The sequence below is a fragment of the Notolabrus celidotus genome, chromosome 10 (genome assembly GCF_009762535.1).
Source record: "Notolabrus celidotus isolate fNotCel1 chromosome 10, fNotCel1.pri, whole genome shotgun sequence".
NCBI lineage: Eukaryota > Metazoa > Chordata > Actinopteri > Labriformes > Labridae > Notolabrus > Notolabrus celidotus.
This window is the reverse complement of record NC_048281.1, coordinates 12,709,278-12,729,536: the sequence shown is the minus strand read 5'-3', so window position 1 is coordinate 12,729,536 and position 20,259 is coordinate 12,709,278. Positions and strand designations below refer to the sequence as shown.

The 20,259-nt window shown below is 43.9% G+C and overlaps 2 protein-coding genes across 7 annotated transcripts in view; both read left to right on the top strand.

Annotated features, from left to right (window-relative positions):
• The window catches only part of zeb2a (zinc finger E-box binding homeobox 2a), a 54,356-nt gene extending 49,739 nt beyond the window's left edge, over positions 1–4,617 (top strand). The window contains exon 11 of the mRNA XM_034693742.1: positions 2,087–4,617. Within this exon, the coding sequence (XP_034549633.1) occupies positions 2,087–2,673 (587 nt within the window). The 3' untranslated portion in view covers positions 2,674–4,617. The remainder of the gene's footprint in view (positions 1–2,086) is intronic.
• A 2,065-nt stretch (positions 4,618–6,682) lies between these two features.
• Positions 6,683–20,259, top strand: part of gtdc1 (glycosyltransferase-like domain containing 1) — a 55,086-nt gene continuing 41,509 nt past the window's right edge. For 3 of the 6 annotated variants that reach the window (XM_034693743.1, XM_034693749.1, XM_034693747.1), the window contains exons 1-4: positions 6,683–6,787; positions 11,034–11,224; positions 11,931–12,098; positions 16,104–16,277. In XM_034693743.1, the coding sequence (XP_034549634.1) occupies positions 6,776–6,787; positions 11,034–11,224; positions 11,931–12,098; positions 16,104–16,277 (545 nt within the window). In that variant the 5' untranslated portion in view covers positions 6,683–6,775. The remainder of the gene's footprint in view (positions 6,788–11,033; positions 11,225–11,930; positions 12,099–16,103; positions 16,278–20,259) is intronic. The other 3 variants (XM_034693745.1, XM_034693744.1, XM_034693746.1) reach the window with 1 other exon arrangement.

The following is a 20,259-nucleotide window of genomic DNA, read 5'->3' as shown; positions in this document are numbered from 1 at the left end:
GTGTGTGTGTGTGTCAGATGGGGGTGTGGGGTGTTACTGCTCCTTGTCAGGTTTAAATCCGGCGCTGTGATGTCACTTAACCGTCGCAGGTTCACGTTGCTTGCGGCGTCCCAGGCATCTCGTCTCATTTCACCATCTCTACGGCAACAGACGGACATGGACAGTGACCAGGAGTTTTATTTTGGATCCTACAGGAAGTCCATGAAGGGACAGGCTCAGTCTGGAGTCTTTGTGGAAGTTTAAGATTCAGAAAAGTTAAAACTTGGAAGTTCAGATCTGAAGATGACGGACCAATCACCAGTCCTTCTAGAGAAAAAGCAGCCAATCAGCTCAGATCTTTGATCAGATGTGTTTACAGTTTAGGTTCAAAGTTTGCTGAATCTCTTCAAACCAAAATGTTAACGACATCAGAGCCTATGAGCAATGAGGCTCTACTCCTCTTCAAGCAGAGTTAAATACTGGAGCCAATGCAGTTCCTCCAGTGTCCACTAGAGTGTCTCCTGCAGATCCTCCAGTGTCCACGAGAGTGTCTCCTGCAGATCCTCCAGTGTCCACGAGAGTGTCTCCTGCAGTTCCTCCAGTGTCCAATAGAGAGTGTCCCCTGCAGTTTCTCCAGTGTCCACTAGAGTGTCTCTTGCTGTTTCTCCAGTGTCCAATAGAGAGTGTCCCCTGCAGTTTCTCCAGTGTCCACTAGAGTGTCTCTTGCTGTTTCTCCAGTGTCCACTAAAGTGTCTTCTGCAGTTTCTCTAGTGTCCACTAGAGTGTCTCTTGCAGTTCCTCCAGTGTCCACTAGAGTGTGTCTCCTGCAGTTCCTCCAGTGTCCACTAGAGTGTCTCCTGCAGTTCCTCCAGTGTCCACTAGAGTGTCTCTTGCAGGTCCTCCAGTGTCCACTAGAGTGTGTCTCCTGCAGTTCCTCCAGTGTCCACTAGAGTGTCTCCTGCAGTTTCTCCAGTGTCCACTAGAGTGTCTCCTGCAGTTCCTCCAGTGTCCACTAGAGTGTCTCCTGCAGTTCCCCCAGTGTCCACTTGAGTGTCTCTTGCAGTTCCTCCATTGTCCACTAGAGTGCGTCTCCTACAGTTAGTCAGTCCCCATAGAGCCCCATGTTAAAATTTTGCAGCAGAAATAAACATGTTTACCTTACCTTATTACCCGGCTGCGTTAAATACTTGATTCTGATTGGCTGAAACCCCATAACAATAGAAATAAACACCAGGGACATCCTGATCACACACGTCATATCAAATCAATCTGCAGAGAGGAGAATAGAATGGAACAGATCAAAGGAGAATAGAATTGAATGCTTCTTATTGAGCAAAGTCAAATAGAACATTGATTAATTGTAGACAGAAAAAGAGACACCAGGGACAACCATGACAACTGTAAGGGCTGAACCTATGTGCAACTCATCTGTTAACATTAGATTAAGGAGTAAAGGGAGGGCTAAGGGCGGGGCCTCGTTGAGTGAAAGATGGGTGTGTCATAAATGAGCGTACGTCCATTTTTTATAGAGACAGTGGTGTAAATATTCTTCAGCTGTCACCATGTCTGACTCATGTTGTGATTTATTAAATAAGGAGGGATGGTTAGAGTCCACCACATTCTCATCTATCAAACGTAGATCCTTCTTAAAGAGATTCTGTGTCTGTGTGTTGTCTCAGTGCTGACGAATGAACTTTACAGTTTGAATAACGCTCCCCGTCCATGTTTGACTCATTACATCACAAAGAGATGAGCAGCGTGTCATGACAGGAAGAGAGACCTTGTTTTATCAATCACGACTAACAGGATGTAGACAGGCCAACAGTAAGCCGGTACAAAGACACTCCAGTGTTTTCACTGTGAACAGCTGATAGATCATTTCTCGTCCATGTCAAGGGAAGGGGCTTAAGTATTGAAGGAGGTATTTTATTGGATGCTAAATTAGACCACACCCCCAGTCTCAGCAGTACTTTTAGTCCTTGCTGTAAAGGCGTTGGTAGATTTGTTTTTCTGAGTTTGTTTGTGTTTCTGTTGTTTGTGTTGATTCTGAGCACTGTGCTCGTGTTGGTCTCTGACTCGTCTTGTCCTGTCTCTTGTGTCTCCCCAGGTAAACGTCCTCATCAGTGTCAGATCTGTAAGAAGGCGTTCAAACACAAACACCACCTGATCGAGCACTCGCGCCTTCACTCCGGAGAGAAACCGTACCAGTGCGACAAGTGCGGCAAACGCTTCTCTCACTCGGGCTCATACTCGCAGCACATGAACCACCGATACTCCTACTGCAAGAGGGAGGCGGAGGAGCGCGAGGCTGCGGAGAGGGAGGCCAAAGAAGGAGGAGCAGAAGCAGGAGGAGGTCTGGAGCCCACTGAGCTCTTGATGAGGAGGGCATACCTGCAGGGCCTGAGGCCGCTTGGATACTCAGACCCTGAGGACCAGCAGGAGGACGGTATGATCCTGAGGGAGGACAGCGAGGGAGGAGGAGGAGGAGAAGGAGGAGAGGACAGGGAGCTGGAGGAGGTGACAGACCGACAGGAGGCAAGTTTCAGGGAAAGAGAGGGGGAAGAGGAGGAGGAGGGAGGAGGAGACAGCAGAAGGAGGATGGACTCGACGAGGGACGAGGAGGTCAAAGACATGATGATGGACGAGAGTTCACGAGAAGGGAAGACGGACGTCAGGTCGGACCAGGACGGCTGATCAGCTGATCCAGGTCAGACTGAAAGCTCTGAGACACGCTGGATGACTCAGACAGAAGGGACTTTTATTCTGAAAGGACTGTACATTCATTATCTGGGGGGGTCGGTCAGGTGAGCATTCAGGCTAACCTGTGGGAACACAAGAAGAGCCAGATGTGACATCATAAAGGTGTGTTTACCCAGCAACAGGAAACGCTCCCTCTGAGCGCAGTGACCTGTGACCTTTGACCTGTGATCTTTGATTTATCAGGTTCAACCTGACGCACAGATCGGAGACGACTCCTGTCAGCTCTGAACATCTTACTCTGAGGTATTTACAGCCAGAGGACGTGTGGAGCAGGGCAGCTTCCAGCACCATGATGATCGTAATAATAATAATAATAATAATAATAATAATAATAATAATAATGTAGTCTCTGTAGTTTAGCGGCCATGTGTCACTGCTCAGGTCAAACAGCACTCAGACTGACTCAAAGGTTGAAACATGCTGAGGTCAGCAGCTCGGGCTCACAGCATTATTGATCTTCTGAGCGATCAGGTTATCAGACTGTGATGAGGCTGAAGGTCTGAACCTGAACATTCAAACGTCACAGGTGAAGATGAGTCTCTGATTCACGTCTTTATCCTCATCAGACTTGGAGACCCCCCCCTTATGATGTTGGTACAGTCCGTACTCGTAGAGTGGACGGCGGCCGACATCCCGTCGTGAAGCTGGGTGGGATTTTTAAAAAATCCACATTATGCAAAAAAAGAATGAGAGGAATGATGAAGAGGATGATTTTAAAGAAGCTGTTTTTAATGTACAGTATTATAAAGGCCTAAAAGCTGTGTGGTGCTAAAATGTTCTTAACTTCCTGTGTCTCGTGTGTTTGAAGCCCCACATCAGGAAATTGCACTCTTCCCCGAATCACTACAAAATAAAAGAGATAAAAAAGAATAAAGAGGGAAAGCCCCGCCCCCTCTGTGTTATCGTTGTACTTGTCTCCTTTACTGTGACCTTTTTTATTTTCTTCCTGTTTTATGATTTCTGCCGACTAACCACTCGACTTTGGGCGTCCTGATGTGACGTGTGACTTCCTGTGAGGGAACATTTGAACCTGTGTGGTGTTGAAGCGTTAATGTGAGTCTTAAAGCCGATGGAGCGAGTGATGAAGGGCTCCACTTTAAAAAGATAAAAAGGATAGAGCCTTTTTGTGTGTTTTTCTCCAGAGAAAGCCTTATATGCAAACCTCTCACCTGTGCGTTTCTGCAAAGTGCCATCCCTGTACAGTGTACACACCTGTCCTCTGCTTACTCTAAAGATAATACGACATCTTGTTTTGATCTGTCAGTGTTAGCCTAGCTAGACGCAGTTTGTTAGTTTACATATGTTTGTGCAATTCTCTGTATTTTGCTTCCATGACAGTATTCCTCGTCAGTATTACTTTTCTGTTTTGTTGAATTTTCCAACACAAATTTCATTTTTGTTCTTATTTGAGAATTTACCATTTTATTTATGTGACTCATTTTATATTTCCTAATTGTATTTATTTCATACTGTAGTGTACAGTATTAGAGTTCCTCACAAATAGATATATTTTAGTAAATGGACACTGTCATTGACGATTGGAGCAGAACTCTGAGTAGAGGCATCGACAGAAAATTCACGTTTCTGTTTGTAATTTTTTTTTCATTTGAAACCACTGGAACAAAAAATTCTAAATTTGGGGAACTTTTGATACGCTGATTGTTGTGCAACACTGTATTTTTAACGAGTATAAAACCCACTTTATTCATCCTGCTGGAGGAGAGAGACGAAGGACTGATGATGGTGAAGGTGATGATGATGAATTCCTTAAATGTCTGAAGTATTATTGTTGAATTTTTAATTTGTCTTGGAAATGGCCATGCTCGAATAAATGTAGCCAAAATAAATTTTAATAAAAATGTGTTACTCTTCTTGTAACCTCTTTCATTTATTAACCCATCATGATGATGATCATCATTTCTAACAGTTCTTTAAATTTTTACTAATGAGCATTAAGTTGTATTTTTATCTATTTTGGCGTAAAAAAGTTAAATTCAGAGTAAAATCAGACTAAAGAATCACCAGAGCTACAGATAGAACTCAGCACTATAACAACAGAACAGAGTACAATATAACAGAATAGAGTAGAATAGAACAGAGTAGAGTAGAACAGGATAGGGTAGAATAGAATAGAACAGAATAGAATATAGAACAGAGTAGAATAGAATAGGACAGAGAAGAATATAACAGAATAGAGTACAATAGAACAGAGTAGAGTAGAACAGAACAGAGTAGAATATAATAGTACAGAGTAGAACATAATAGTACAGAGTATAATATAACAGAACAGAATAGAATAAAGCAGAATAGAACACAGTAGAATAGAATAGAGTAGAATATAACAGAACAGAGTAGAATACAACCGAATAGAACACAGTAGAGTAGAATATAATAGAACAGAGTTGAATATAACAGAACAGGGTATAATATAATAGAACAGAGTAGAATATAACAGAACAGGGTATAATATAATGGAACAGAGTAGAATATAGTAGAACAGAGTTGAATATAACAGAACAGGGTCGAATATAATGGAACAGAGTAGAATATAGTAGAACAGAGTTGAATATAACAGAACAGGGTAGAATATAATGGAACAGAGTAGAATATAGTAGAACAGAGTAGAGTAGAATATAATAGAACAGAGTAGAATAGGATATGATAAACCAGAGTAGAATACAATAGAGTAGAATAGAACAGATTAGAATATAATAGAACAGAATAGAATTTAACAGAACAGAGTAGAATATAAAAGAACAGAGTAGAATATAATGGAACAGAGTAGAATATAGTAGAACAGAGTTGAATAGGATATGATATACCAGAGTAGAATACAAAAGAGTAGAAAAGAATAGAGTAGAATATAATAGAGTTGAATATAATATAATAGAGTAGAGTAGAACAGAGTAGAATATAATAGAACAGAGTTGAATTTAACAGAACAGAGTAGAATATAATAGAACAGAGTAGAATATAATAGAACAGAGTAGAATATAACAGAACAGAGTAGAATATAACAGAACAGAGTAGAATATAATAGAACAGAGTAGAATATAATAGAACAGAGTAGAATATAACAGAACAGAGTAGAATATAATAGAACAGAGAAGAATATAATAGAACAGAGTAGAATATAACAGAACAGAGTAGAATATAATAGAACAGAGAAGAATATAATAGAACAGAGTTGAATATAATAGAACAGAGTAGAATATAACAGAACAGAGTAGAATATAATAGAACAGAGTAGAATATAATAGAACAGAGTAGAATATAATAGAACAGAGTAGAATATAACAGAACAGAGTAGAATATAATAGAACAGAGTAGAATATAATAGAACAGAGAAGAATATAATAGAACAGAGAAGAATATAATAGAACAGAGTAGAATATAATAGAACAGAGTAGAATATAACAGAACAGAGTAGAATATAACAGAACAGAGTAGAATATAATAGAACAGAGTAGAATATAATAGAACAGAGAAGAATATAATAGAACAGAGTAGAATATAACGGAAAAGGGTAAAGTAGATGTTGACTTCATTTGCACAGGTGCAGCACAGGTAGATGAGGCTGTGTGACAGGAGGACTTCACATGTTGTTTAGCTCTGATGGTGCTCAGGTCAGGATATGAATAAGGATAAAGAGACAAAGAAGAAAAGACTGCAGCTAAATCAAGCAACAGAAAGCAAACAGACGTGTGTTAGCATAATGAGATCCTTTAGCCATGGTCCTAAAATCATCACTGTCTGAAGTATCAGTCAGTCTGAAGGTTGGTTATGGAAAGACGTTCGACTTCCATAATAATAGTTTCTTATGGACTACATTCAGTCATCAGACTCACACAGCAGCCACACTGAGCTCCAGACCGATCACTTAGTCCCTTTGTTGGTCCTGATAAAGCTTATAGCTGATAAGCTAATGGTACATTTCATAACTTTAGACCACAGCGCTGCAGGCAGAGGCGGGAGAATGACGTCCTGACGTGATGACGTACTGCTTGTGCGTCAGTGGTGGATTGGCGCCGGTAGGATGCAGTCAGAGGTGAGTGTCCCACAGCTTTGATTGTACGGTCTCTGTAGCGGAGCCCGGGCCACTGTTTGTCCCCCCACAGTGGACACAGCTCACCGGGTTGCCGCTAGGGACAGGCAAGACCCTGCTCCGGTCCTTGAGGAGACTTTAAACGGCTGAGATCGGGGCTACGGAGGGAGTTTTAACGGGACAGAAGAGTTGGTTAGCTGTTAGCAGCCGGTGTGTGCGGCTAACAGAGCTAGCAGAGCTAACCTGTCAGCAGCAGCAGTGAGACATGAAGGAGTGAAGGAGAGTGCACCTAATCTATCTGTAAACCACCTCCAACTGTCTGATCAATGTAGATCAATACCCTCAGAGGCTGATGCATAGCAGGGAGAGGAACATTAGACAACTGAAAGGATTCCCTCACAGCTCGGATTAAATAAAATATGAGTATCACAGTATAGTTTGAACATCACAGTAAAGTGTTTACATCAAAGTATAGTCTAAACATCGCAGTAAAGTGTTTACATCACAGTAAAGTGTTAACATCATGGTAAAGTGTTAACATCACAGTAAAGTGTTAACATCACAGTAAAGTGTTAACATCACAGTAAAGTGTTTACTTCACAGTAAAGTGTGAACATCACAGTGAATTGTTTACATCACACTAAAGTCTGAATATCATGGTAAAGTGTTAACATCACAGTAAAGTGTGAACATCACAGTAAAGTGTTTACATCACAGTAAAGTGTGAACATCATGGTAAAGTGTTAACATCATGGTAAAGTGTTTACATCACAGTAAAGTGTGCACATCCCAGTAAAGTGTTTACATCACAGTATAGTCTGAACATCACAGGAAAGTCTGAACATCACAGGAAAGTCTGAACATCACAGTAAAGCCTGAACATCACAGTAACGTATTTACATCACATAAAGTGTTTACATCACAGTTAGGGTTGCCACCTTCCAAGCAGAAAAATAAAGGACACCCCGGCAGCCGGGGTGCAACTCTGCAGGGGCATGACCACCAATGGCCTCATAGTGGGGTGGGGCACCAGTTGTGGTAAATCATAATTAAGACTTTGTTTTAATAACGTATTACTTAAAGTTTAAAGTACTTTATTACACACTGTTTTTCAGAAAATATCTGCAAACTTTAACTGTGTAAATGCTTACACGCTAGTTAACTCCCTATATACATTTTCTTTCCAATTTTGGAATCACTGAATATCTTCTGATTAAGCTTGTGTCCACAGTTTGAACTGTTGTAGCTGAGGTTGTGCCTGACTGTGTGGTACACCTGTGTCAACTCAGCTGCTGTGACCTAAAGGGGGGGAATAGGATAACAGATTTGTAGATAAATAAACAGTCAGGATTTTATAGTTTTTGAAAAATGATTCTGTCCACTCTGTCTTTTCATAGTTTTCTCATGAAATCATGAATGGTAATATCAATATTGTATCAAATTATTTTCTTATTGTATTAACGAAATGTCTATTCTTGATGTATTGATGAGAAATAACCTATCTCCAAAAATATATTAAGTGAAACACTATGGTAGCTTAAGCATAATCTATTCCTTTTTAACATATCATACTGTTAATTCACTAGTTGGATTAATTTTTCCAAATCAATCATATATTATTATTTATTAATAAGCTTACTGTATTTGCTTCAGGGGATGCTTCAGGTATGTAGAACTGTGAGACTGCCGTTTGGTATTTGTTGGTCCTGATATTGTGGGAGTGTTGCTCTCCATGCATGCAATCACAGGTCCGACAGGCCACCATGTGTCACCATGGTGCAGTGTTCAAGGCAAATTGGAAATGCGGGACAAACCGGTCCCATATTGATTCAAAACGGGAAACAATGTATAAGTGTGAAATACGGGATAATTCCGTATTTTACGGGACGGGTGGCAACCCTAATCACAGGAAAGTGTTTACATCACAGTGAAGTGTTTACAGTCAGGCTCTCTGTGTAGCTGCAGTTTTTAGTTCAGAGTCAGATCACAGAGCCCGTTTTGAACACAAACTTCAGATGAATGAGGATTCTGTGATTTCACAGCCCTTAGTGAAACGCTCACAGAAACTGTTTCAGTCATGTTATCAAATTCATCCAAATACTACAGGTCCCATTTTTACTGTGACCACGAAATACAGAGCTTCAAACATGAAGATTTGAATCATCACGTTCTGCTCTCTGTCATCGCTCAGATGCAAATATGAAATATTCTCTGATTCACAACTCTACCTACCTACCTATACTAACATGCTGGACGTATCAGGTGTTATGCATTTGACTGTGTTAGCTTAGCGTGTTAGCCACAGAGAGCAGCTTTGGCTGATGGGAGTGTTCCTCAGGCTGATGGAGGTGCTGTGTGGGGCAGGTGTCTGTCATTGTTCACCTGTATTAACCCCTCGCTGCCTGCTCACAGGGCCCCCCCCTCGGGGAAATCTCTGACATTAACCCTTTGTGTTCTGACTGCAGCAGCTTCATGCTAGCATCGTGAGATGAGTGTGTGGAATCCCCCAGCGTGGTTTTCACAGGAACTCTGAGAGTGTGTGTGTGTGTGTGTGTGTGTGTGTGTGTGTGTGTGTGTGTCTGAGTACGAGTGAGTGTGTTACTGACAAACATCCTGTCAGAGGTTTTATTCCAGCGTAGAGTTCAGTAGAGTTTCTGCTCTCGCCCATCAGCCTCATGTGCCCACTCTCGTTCCTCTGACTCATCTCTCCTTTCAACAGTTCTCCATCTTTTCTTCTCACTCATCTTTCTGCTCCTCCTCTGATTGTAGTGATGTTATTGTTTGTCCTCTTTCCTTTCCCCTGACTCAGGTCCTCATTCAGATTCCTGTCTGCTGCTTGTTTTCGTTTTGATCCTGGTCCGTTGACTCTGAACGTCTCTGCTGGTTTTGGTTCTGATCCTGGTCCGTGGTCTGTGAACATCTCTGTGTGTCTGTATTCTCTCTGTCTCATGGTGTGGGGTGAGGTCTGGGTTCTTGTTGACCCGGCGGAGTAATCGTTGCTCCTCTGCAGCAGGTTCACAGACATGTTCCTCCACGACCTCCTGATAACTGGAGAACGGAGACGAGCTGACAGAGTGACCTGCTGACCTGCTTATCTCTTTTTAATAAAGAAGCAGCATGGCGTCCCCAGGAGTCACATGACCACACAGTGAACATGAGAATCAGTCACATGTTTTAAATGTTTCATTTTAAAACATCTCTAGCTGCAGAGCGGAGCAGGACTTTCATCGTGGACTGATCCTCCTCTTCATCATGTTTACTCTCTGTGGGTCTGCAGCTGAAGCTACCTGACAGAGACGCAGGCCGAAGTCAGCTCTGAGTCCTCAGTCTGAAGTGAGCTGGAGTTCAGAGAGCAGCCGTTAATCTGCACGTTAATCTGCCCGTTAATCTGACACGTCCACATTTTCATATTCACATTATTTAGGCTGCATTCAGAAATAGATTGGAACGTTTGGACACAATGAGGACGTTATACTCTGTCTGCAATCAGATGTTTGACACATTCATCCTCCGCTGGCTCTATGTGTGTGTGTGTGTGTGTGTGTGTGTGTGTGTGTATGGGAGCTCATTTCCTGCTGCTGATGGGAGCAGATACTGATGATGGTCTGCAGCCACTCTGAGTGCTGCGGTCCCATTGTGGGTTCTAAATGGAGGCAGTGGAAGGACTGGGAGGGTTCAGAGGTAATGGGCTGTCATTGTGCCGCTCACACAAACAATATGATTATTAGAGCTGCTGCTGCTGCAAACTTCCCTCTCTGCTGCTGCAACAATACTTTATTCAGGACCGTGTGGTGGGCAGCAGGCTGCTGAGCGCTGACAGACGCTTCAATAGAAACTATAATGAACACGGGCTTTCACAAAGACTTCAGACGCGGGACACAATGAACGGGATCCTCAGTATCTGCTGGATCATCTGCTGACCCCTCGCTCTGTGTCTCCTCTCTGTCAGACGTCAGGGCCGAGGTTATGCTTGTTCATATCACACCTTCACTGCTGCAGAGTGTCAACCTGGAGGTAAAAGGTCAAGTCCTCGGCTGTGTTCAGCAAACGTACAAGGACTTTGAGAGGTTTGAGCTGAACATTCAGACCGAGTCCACACCGTTTGACTCCACTTTGTCGATAACTTATCAATCACCGAGTCATATCACAGAGCGCACACTGAAATCTACGTACACGAAATACTGTGCTGTCACAAACCATCTAATCAATCACGTCTGTCTGTCTGTCTGTCTGTCTGTCTGTCTGTCAGAGCTGTGATTCCTCCAGCGTCCTGTTGGTGGAGCCGTTTTATGGCGGCTCTCACAAACAGCTGATCGACCTGCTGAAGGAGAACATGGCCGACGTCTCCATGTTCACACTGCCCGCCAAGAAATGGCACTGGAGAGCGAGGACGGCCGCGCTCCACTTCAGCCAGAACATCCCCACCTGTCACTCATACAGGTGAGAGCACACACCTGTCACAGAACACCCACCTGTCACTCATACAGATGAGAACACACACCTGTCACACAACACACACCTGTCACTCATACAGGTGAGAACACACACCTGTCACAGAACACCCACCTGTCACTCATACAGGTGAGAACACACACCTGTCACTTATTTAGGTGAGAACACACACCTGTCACTTATTTAGGTGAGAACACACACCTGTCACTCATAAAGGTGAGAACACACACCTGTCACTTATACAGGTGAGAACACACACCTGTCACTTATTTAGGTGAGAACACACACCTGTCACTCATAAAGGTGAGAACACACACCTGTCACTCATACAGGTGAGAACACACCTGTCACTCATACAGGTGAGAACACACACCTGTCACTCATACAGGTGAGAACACACCTGTCACTCATACAGGTGAGAACACACACCTGTCACTTATTTAGGTGAGAACACACACCTGTCACTTATACAGGTGAGAACACACACCTGTCACTTATACAGGTGAGAACACACACCTGTCCCAGAACACATACCTGTCACTCTTGATTACTTATCATTGTTTGTTTGTTTGTTTGTAAACTGATGAGGAAGTCAGAGGTCAGTGTTGAGTGTTGATCACCTCAGTCACTGTTACCTGTGTGTGTGTGTATGTGTAGGTCAGGTGTGTTACCTGGGTCTCAATTCTCTCCTCAGAGTTCTGTTCAGCAGTTCTGTCCTGAACCTGTGTGAGCTGGTGGCTCTCAGACCCGATCTGGCCCGTCTCAAGAAGGTCCTGTACTTCCATGAGAACCAGCTGGTGTACCCGGTCCGCAAAGACCAGGAGAGAGACTTCCAGTACGGGTACAACCAGGTGCTCTCATGGTAAACACAGCAGGCCTACACTGAGTGTACCTGTTCCTTCACATACCTGTTCCTTCACGTATCTGTTCCTTCACGTATCTGTTCCTTTACGTATCTGTTCCTTCACGTATGTGTTCCTTCACGTATCTGTTCCTTCACGTATCTGTTCCTTTACGTACCTGTTCCTTTACGTATCTGTTCCTTCATGGATCTGTTCCTTCACGTACCTGTTCCTTCACATATCTGTTCCTTCACGTATCTGTCCCTTCACGTATCTGTCCCTTCACGTATCTGTTCCTTCATGTATCTGTTCCTTCACATATCTGTTCCTCCTGTTCCATAACGTACCTGTTCCTTCATGTACTTGTTCCTTCATGTATCTGTTCCTTCATGTATCTGTTCCTTCACGTATCTGTTCCTTCATGGATCTGTTCCTTCACATATCTGTTCCTCCTGTTCCATAACGTACCTGTTCCTTCATGTACCTGTTCCTTCATGTATCTGCTCCTTCATGTATCTGTTCCTTCACGTATCTGTTCCTTCACGTATCTGTCCCTTCACGTATCTGTTCCTTTACGTACCTGTTCCTCCTGTTCCTTTACGTACCTGTTCCTTCATGTACCTGTTCCTTCACGTTTCTGTCCCTTCACGTATCTGTCCCTTCACGTATCTGTTCCTTTACACACCTGTTCATTCATGTATCTGTTCATTCATGGATCTGTTCCTTCACGTACCTGTTCCTTCACATATCTGTTCCTCCTGTTCCTTAACGTACCTGTTCCTTCACATATCTGTTCCTCCTGTTCCTTAACGTACCTGTTCCTTCATGTACCTGTTCCTTCATGTACCTGTTTTGGTGTTCCTGTTTGTTCATGATGATCTTTGTAACTGGGTTTGTGATGGATCGTGGACCTGACCCGTCCCTCCTGATGGACTCAGAGCTGGGGGCTGTTGCGCTCTGTGAGAACCTCTCCCTGAGGTTGGATGGTTACAGAGCATTGGTACAGCTGGTTTATGGGAACACGTTAAAGCTCTGTGCTCCTCATGATGTCCGTCCTGGTTAAAACCAACATGTGGAGCATGATGAAGCGTGAGGCGTTAATGTGACACAAACTGAGCTTTAAATGAGACATTATCATAAATCACTGTCACAGTGCTGGAGCTGTCAGAGTCCATAAAGCTGCTCACATGAACACATCTGTTAAACTGAAGATCTGTGATGTTCAGTGAATCCTGTTCATCATGAAGCTGTGACACATCCAAATGTTCAACTGAGGTCTTTAACATTTACACACTGACCCTGAACGCAGCATCCAGCACTGTGTCTGCTGACTGTCTTGATGAGCGGCTGCATGTGATTGGTTAATGAGCTGCTGGTTAACGAGGAGGGTGTGGCAAGGGTCGGCTCATGAGATCAGATGATTCAGGATGTTTAGTTCATGGAGACAAGAAGATGTTTAACAATATCTATATTAGAGATAGACCGATATATTTTTTTCAGGGCCGATACCGGTTATTTTTAGTCAAGGAGGCCGATAACCGATATTTGGAGCCGATATTCATTTGCTGTAAAAGGGGAAATATTGGCGTCAAAATTTTGAACAATACAAACTCCAACACTTAACTTCATTTAAATTCCTTTAAGCATACAGTTGAGGTCAAAATTATTAGCCCCCCTTGTGAAATCAGATAAAACCCTTGATTTCTCCATGAAAATGACCATTAAAAACAAGTGTTTATAGTTTATGTGTTTCCAACATAACAAAGGCAAATGTTCACTGTGTTTGACTTGAATATTTTATTGATGCAATGAATTAAAACAAGAAAAGGTAAAAATGGCATGTCCAAAATTATTAGCCCCCTGGCCCTAAGTATTCAATATTGCACCCTTTCTGAGCCACGCGGGACAACAACCTCTTCAAATAGTTCTTTACAAGGTTGGCACGTGTCTCTGGAGGGATTTTGGCCCAATTTTCCAATGCAAATTGTTCCAGCTGGTCCAAAATACATGGTTTCTGAGCATGGACATTCACTTTGAGCACCCGCCACAGATTCTTCACAGGATTTAGATCTGGGCTCTGTCCAGGCCACTCCAGGACCTTGGTTTTGGTGTCCTTTAAGAACTGTTTGACCAATTTTGACGTAAGCTTTGGATCATTGTCTTGCTGGAAGACCCAGCGCCGACCAAAGCCTAGACTAAGAGCAGAGTTCTTCACATTATCCCTCAAAATGTCAACATAACTTTCTTTTTTCATGATGCCATGCACCAGAACAAGATTCCTGTGCCTGAGGCTGCAAAACAGCCCCACAGTAAGATGCTCCCTCCACCATGTTTAATTCTGAGGACCGTGTTCTGAGGGTTGAAGGACTCTCCCTTTCTTGGCCAAACATGAACAACATCCATATGCCCAAAAAGTTCCATCAGACCAAAGGATGGACTTCCAAAACTCATCTTTACCTTTCAAATGTTCTCGGGCAAACCTCAGTTTGGCTCTGATGTGCCGCTCTTTGAGTAAAGGGGTTCTTCTGGGACGATAGTCCTGAAGCCCACTACGATGAAGATCCCTCACAACTGTGCTCCTTCAAACATCAACTCCAATGGAGGTCAGGTCAGCAACTATCATCTTGTTAGATGTCCGGGGCTTCTTGCTGACATCTTCGACTACTTTCCTCTCCAAATTTCTTGAAATCTTGCGTTTTCTACCACGCCTAGGTTTGTTTGTATCTAACAGAGTTTGTCTCCTTATACTTTGCAATGATGCAACATACAGCTATTCTAGACACTGTAAAACACCTGGAAATGACAGTTTAGCCTTCCCCCTTATTATGAGCCTCAAATATCTTCTTTCTGAGCTCAAGACTGATTTCCATTGTCTTTGGCATGGTTAGTATGAGTAGTCTCTCTCAATAATGTGTTCAAGTGCCCTGTTTGGAGTCCCTTAAGGAAATCTCAGTGCTGTTTGAATGCTCAGGTGTTGTTAGGAAGCCAACAGACCTAAAATTCTAACAAAAAGTGCAAGGAGCTCCCAGGGTCAGCAGCATGTCTTATAATATCAAATGAAAACTTAAACAACTGAATAGCTCCCTAAAGTTTTCTACAGAAAAAAAAGTTTTCCAAAATGTCAATATGACCGAAATGTTAATCTTTCACTTTGGGGGGGTTGTAGGAGTTTTAAATTACTAGTACTTGTAGGGGCCACAACGGATGCTGCTTCGCTTGTCTCCTGTGATGAGAAACTGCAGGAGAAATGGAACACAGGCTAGGCTACTGTTTCTGCCAACGGTGTCATTTCTGCCATGTGATTCAGTGAATTTTGATTTTTTTAAATTGATCTCTTATCGGCCGTCGGATTTTTAAAAAAGGCTGATGCCAATATGCGTCAAAATGCTGAATATCGGCGCCGATAATCAACCCGGTCGATAATGATTAATCTTTATTAAACGGACGACAGGAAGGTCCCATGGCCGAGAGCAGAAACAGATGGATGCTGACGGTCAGGGCAGCAAGTCGATCACAGAGTGTGTGTCTGCTAACGTGGTTACAACAGCTTCAGATAATTGATGATTGGAGCGTCTGATTGGATCAATGGCAGCGCCTGATTGGATGAGAGCCAGGTCAGTGCACTCTCTGTAATGACCTACAGGTGAGACGGCCACCTGCTGAGGAAGGAGGCTCTTCCTGTTTACATCAATAGATTCTTTATTGATTATTTAGTCTGCCAGTCCGTGAGTCCATCAGTCCGTTAGTCCATCAGTCCGTGAGTCCATCAGTCCGTGAGTCCATCAGTCAGTGAGTACGTGAGTCCGTGAGTCCGTGAGTCCGTGAGTCCGTGAGTCCGTGAGTCCGTGAGTCCATAGTCCATCAGTCTGTGAGTCCATCAGTCCTTGAGTCCATCAGTCTGTTAGTCCGTCAGTCCGTGAGTCCATCAATCAGCCAGTCTGTCTGTCCATCAGTCTGTCAGTCCACCCTGCCGGTCTAATCCTGAGCCTGGATGAACCCTGTGGGTCTCTTCTGTGTGTCTGCAGCCTGGTGGCGGACGTGGTGGCGTTTAACTCCGCCTTCAACATGGAGTCCTTCCTGTCCTCGATCTCCTCCTTTATGAAGAAGATCCCTGACCACAGACCCCGAGACCTGGACCTGCTGATCCGGCCTAAATGTGTGGTCCTGTACTACCCGGTGCGGTTCCCTGATGTGAGCAGGTCAGTGTGATCTTCAGATTAAACAGATTAGAGTCCATCAGTCTGAGTGTGGGATTAGATTACAGCAGCAGTGTTTAATGAGGATCAGGACCTGGTCCACCTGAGCGGTCTGCTGGACTTGGGGTTTAAAGATGTAAACAGAGGGACCAGGGATCATCCAGGACTTCTCGGCTCAGATTGATCAGATTAATGAACGTATGGAAACAAATTCTACAAAAACAAATAACAAACAAACAAACAAACAAATGATGTCACTCTGTATGTGTGTGTGTGTGTATGTGTGTATGTGTGTGTTATTGATTGAATAATATGAATAAACATGTGAGGAGTGTGGTCTCTCAGAGGAGAAGATGAAAGCAGTCATGTGATGTTGGCGTGTTGCAGCTCATTATTAAACCCCCCACAGACCCCCCTGAGGAGCCCCCCCCAAAAAACACACACACACACACACACACACACACACACACACACACTCACACTCACACTCACACTCACACTCACACACACACACACACACACACACACACACACACATGCACATACAGCCCCCCGAGGAGCCCCTCTTCTGTCACATAAACTTTATTGTCACGGTCACAATGTAACATGGAGTCAGTGTGAGGGTTCATCATGTCCCAGTTTTCACTTCAGTCACATCAACAACAACAACAACACACTTCAGAGTTCATTTTTTTACAGACTGCTCTACTTTAAATCACAAACTCATGACAACCTGGACCACACACTCTGTATGCACCTTTCAGTCAGAGAGGCCACGCCACGAACCCTCCCTCTAATCCTTAACCTGCTGTAAACAGGTGAGCTGTATATAAATTCAGCTGTACAGTTGTCATGAAGAGAGAAATGAGCTATAGAGACTAGGGATGGGTACCTTTCACATTTGAACTGATACAGTACCGATACCGGTACCTGGGAATCGGTACTCAACGGTACTCAACGGTACCAATTTTCAGTACTTTTATGTGTTTATGTGGTAATAAATGTTAATTTAAAAAATAAATCTCAGATTTGTTTAATTTAACTTATTTATTTAATTAAACATGAAGTGAACAGAAACAGGATTATATAGGTAATTAGATATATTAGCTGACACGTGCTCGTTGCGTCTAATTGCTCTTTCGGGAGTTTATCAATGAACACACGTGAATGCCTGCGGACGGGGAAAAGTCAGCTCTCCGTCTCTTTATAATAACAGGACACACAACTTACTTGTTGGGCATTCACGCACACAGGAACGGTTACAAACAGGGCAGGTAGTCGGGGCGAGAGAGTCCGTCTCAACCATAGACTGTATCAAATAAACTAAATCTCTGACTCGGGGTGAGTGCGCGCGCCCCTCAGCTGCAGGCTCCGTTTGGCGCGCTCCCGCACAGATGCAGAGAGCAGAGAGCAGAGACGTCCACCCGATCAGTCTCTGACTTTATTGCAGGGCGAAAGCATGGAAACTCGCCTCCTCTTCCACTCCCTCACAGTCACAGGGATGCGTTCAGGTACCGAAACATGGTACCGTTTGATTTTACATGAGTCGGTACTCGGTAGTACCGATGGAATTCGGTCAATACCTATAAAAATACCGAATTCGGTACCCATCCCTAATAATAGAGACCCAAACTGTTTTTGTACTAGGCTGTAAACATTTTATGGCTCTATGGAGACTGACTCACTGCAGGAGACACACTCTTGTGGACACTGGAGGAACTGCAGGAGACACACTCTTGTGGACACTGGAGGAACTGCAGGAGACACACTCTAGTGGACACTGGAGGAACTGCAGGTTTTGGAGTTCAGCATTGGTTCCACTTTGTGTCCCTGGGACAGTGTAACACTTGCATCGTGTGGATCGTCTTCCTAAAGTCAGAGTTGACTTTCCAGAACCCGGACCGCAGCGTGTTGATACAGGAGCTTTGAGCCATGTTCTCGTCCCCAGTGTTCAGTTTGTGGTTTCTAACCTTCTTGGATTACAGCAGCAGTATGGAGACAAAGACCAGCTGAAGAGATGTTTTTTCTGATCAGACGTAAAGGGTTAGCTCGGTGTGTGTGTGTGTGTGTGTGTGTGTGTGTGTGTGTGTGTGTGTGTGTGTGTGTGTGTGTGTCTGTGTGTGTGTGTCTGTGTGTGTGTGTGTCTGGTTGTTACTGTAAGCTCTAAGCTCACGTCCTGACTCCAGCTTCTCTGGCCTGTCTTCTCTGAGTTTGCTCTCCATAGAAGTCAGGAAATGTGTGTTTTTCTATGCGTGCGTGCGTGTGTGTCTGTGTGTGTGTGTATTGGTCCATGTATATAATCTACAGAGCATTATCCCTGCACAGTGGCTGTGTTGATAATGTGTTGGTATCAGTGGTTGTGGGGATGACTCGGCCTCTCGCCTGCAGTGTTTCTCAGCTCATTTTCAGATGCTAATGTGTGTGTGATCCGAGCTCACAGAGTGTAAGTAAGTGATGATATGCATGGCCGACAATCCCTCCACACGCCCGCGGCCCTCCACCAAACACTGCCAGAGCTGCTCTCTGAAAACAGAGCGGCTCTGAGAGACGAGCGGAGGAGGGGGAGGGGCGAGGGCTGCAGAGGTTTGACGTGTTCACTTTAAATCAGCTAATTCATCGGGCTGTGTTTTGGTTTGCAGCTGATTCTGATTATTGTTTTATTATCAGTGATTGTGTGATTGATGAGTCATTCGTCATTAATCTACATCAAGAGGAAACCTCGCGCAGCCTTCAGCTGACGGAGAGAGAGAGTCTGTTCTGGTTGGGTTGAGTAAACTTGCTCTGACTCCCTCAGACTAACATGGTGATGGTTTAACTCCCTGTCACCTCTGAGGGAGCAACCTGATGTGAGTGGACCAAGGTTACTGAGTGAAACGCTGTTCCCCCCCTTAAAGCCCGGAGTGAGGACTCCCTAAATACCGGTCAAACGTCCGTCTCTCCAAAGACCTCCTTTGATTCAGATTGTTTTTGAGGTTCAGACTCAGCTGTTTGTTTTTTTTATCACTTTAACTCAACATGAAACTCTTCTGCTGAAGGGCCCATTCATGTGTTCATGGTGAGTCTCAGTTTCACTGTAATCAGTTCCACAGAGGCTTCACTCTGGCTTCCTTCAGCGGTATGAACCTGAAACAGAAACTGGTGTTCTTGTAATTAACGAGTCTTAAGTTTGCTGAAATAACAACATCATGATGCAGATTAGTTAAAAGTCGAAAACTACTTTAAGAATGTTTGTTTGTTGAATGGAGATCTATGAAAGAGGATTAGAGACACTGATGTTTTTTTAGCTCTGACCTTCTTCACAGAAGGTTCCATTTGTTCTCAGAATTCTGACATCAAAGGCAGAATTCTGGAATTCTGTCTTTGATGACAGAGTTCTAGAACACCTGCTGTTGCTCTCCATACAGACTGTTTTTTCTGCTGATGCTAGATTGGGGGTCTGAAACTGAAACATGAGCTTTATCGAGCTTCGTCTCTGCTGTGTTCATGAACGCCTCAGCGCTCAGGTTTCAGTTCCTGTTCTGCGTTCATCACGGAACAAGTTCTAACATTTCGGCGTGTTTTGATCTGCAGACATCACTCAGCCTGGGTCTGACTCCTCCTCCTTCCCTCTGTACCTTCACTGGGGGCTGTTGGATCTGGCTCGGACCCAGCTCTGCAGATCGCTCCGTGGTGTCGAGTCAGATTGATTCATGGTGCAGAATAAACTCTGCCTGCTCTAAAGAAGAAACAAAAACTGAACCTGGTCTTTTGTGGAGGCGGTCTGGTGTGTCTGAAAGGACTCTGTGACTCTTTGTGGTGGCTCTGTGTTTGTGGTTTCCATCTATCAATCAGCCTTTGAGCTGGGACTTTTCTAATTGAATAGTGATTGACCCGGGCCAGCAGAGACCTGCGGCGGGACACAAAGACATCACATCCATCACCGCCCGGCAGCAGGACCAGACTCCTCCAAGACCAGAGATCAGATCAATGAGGACGCCACGTGACC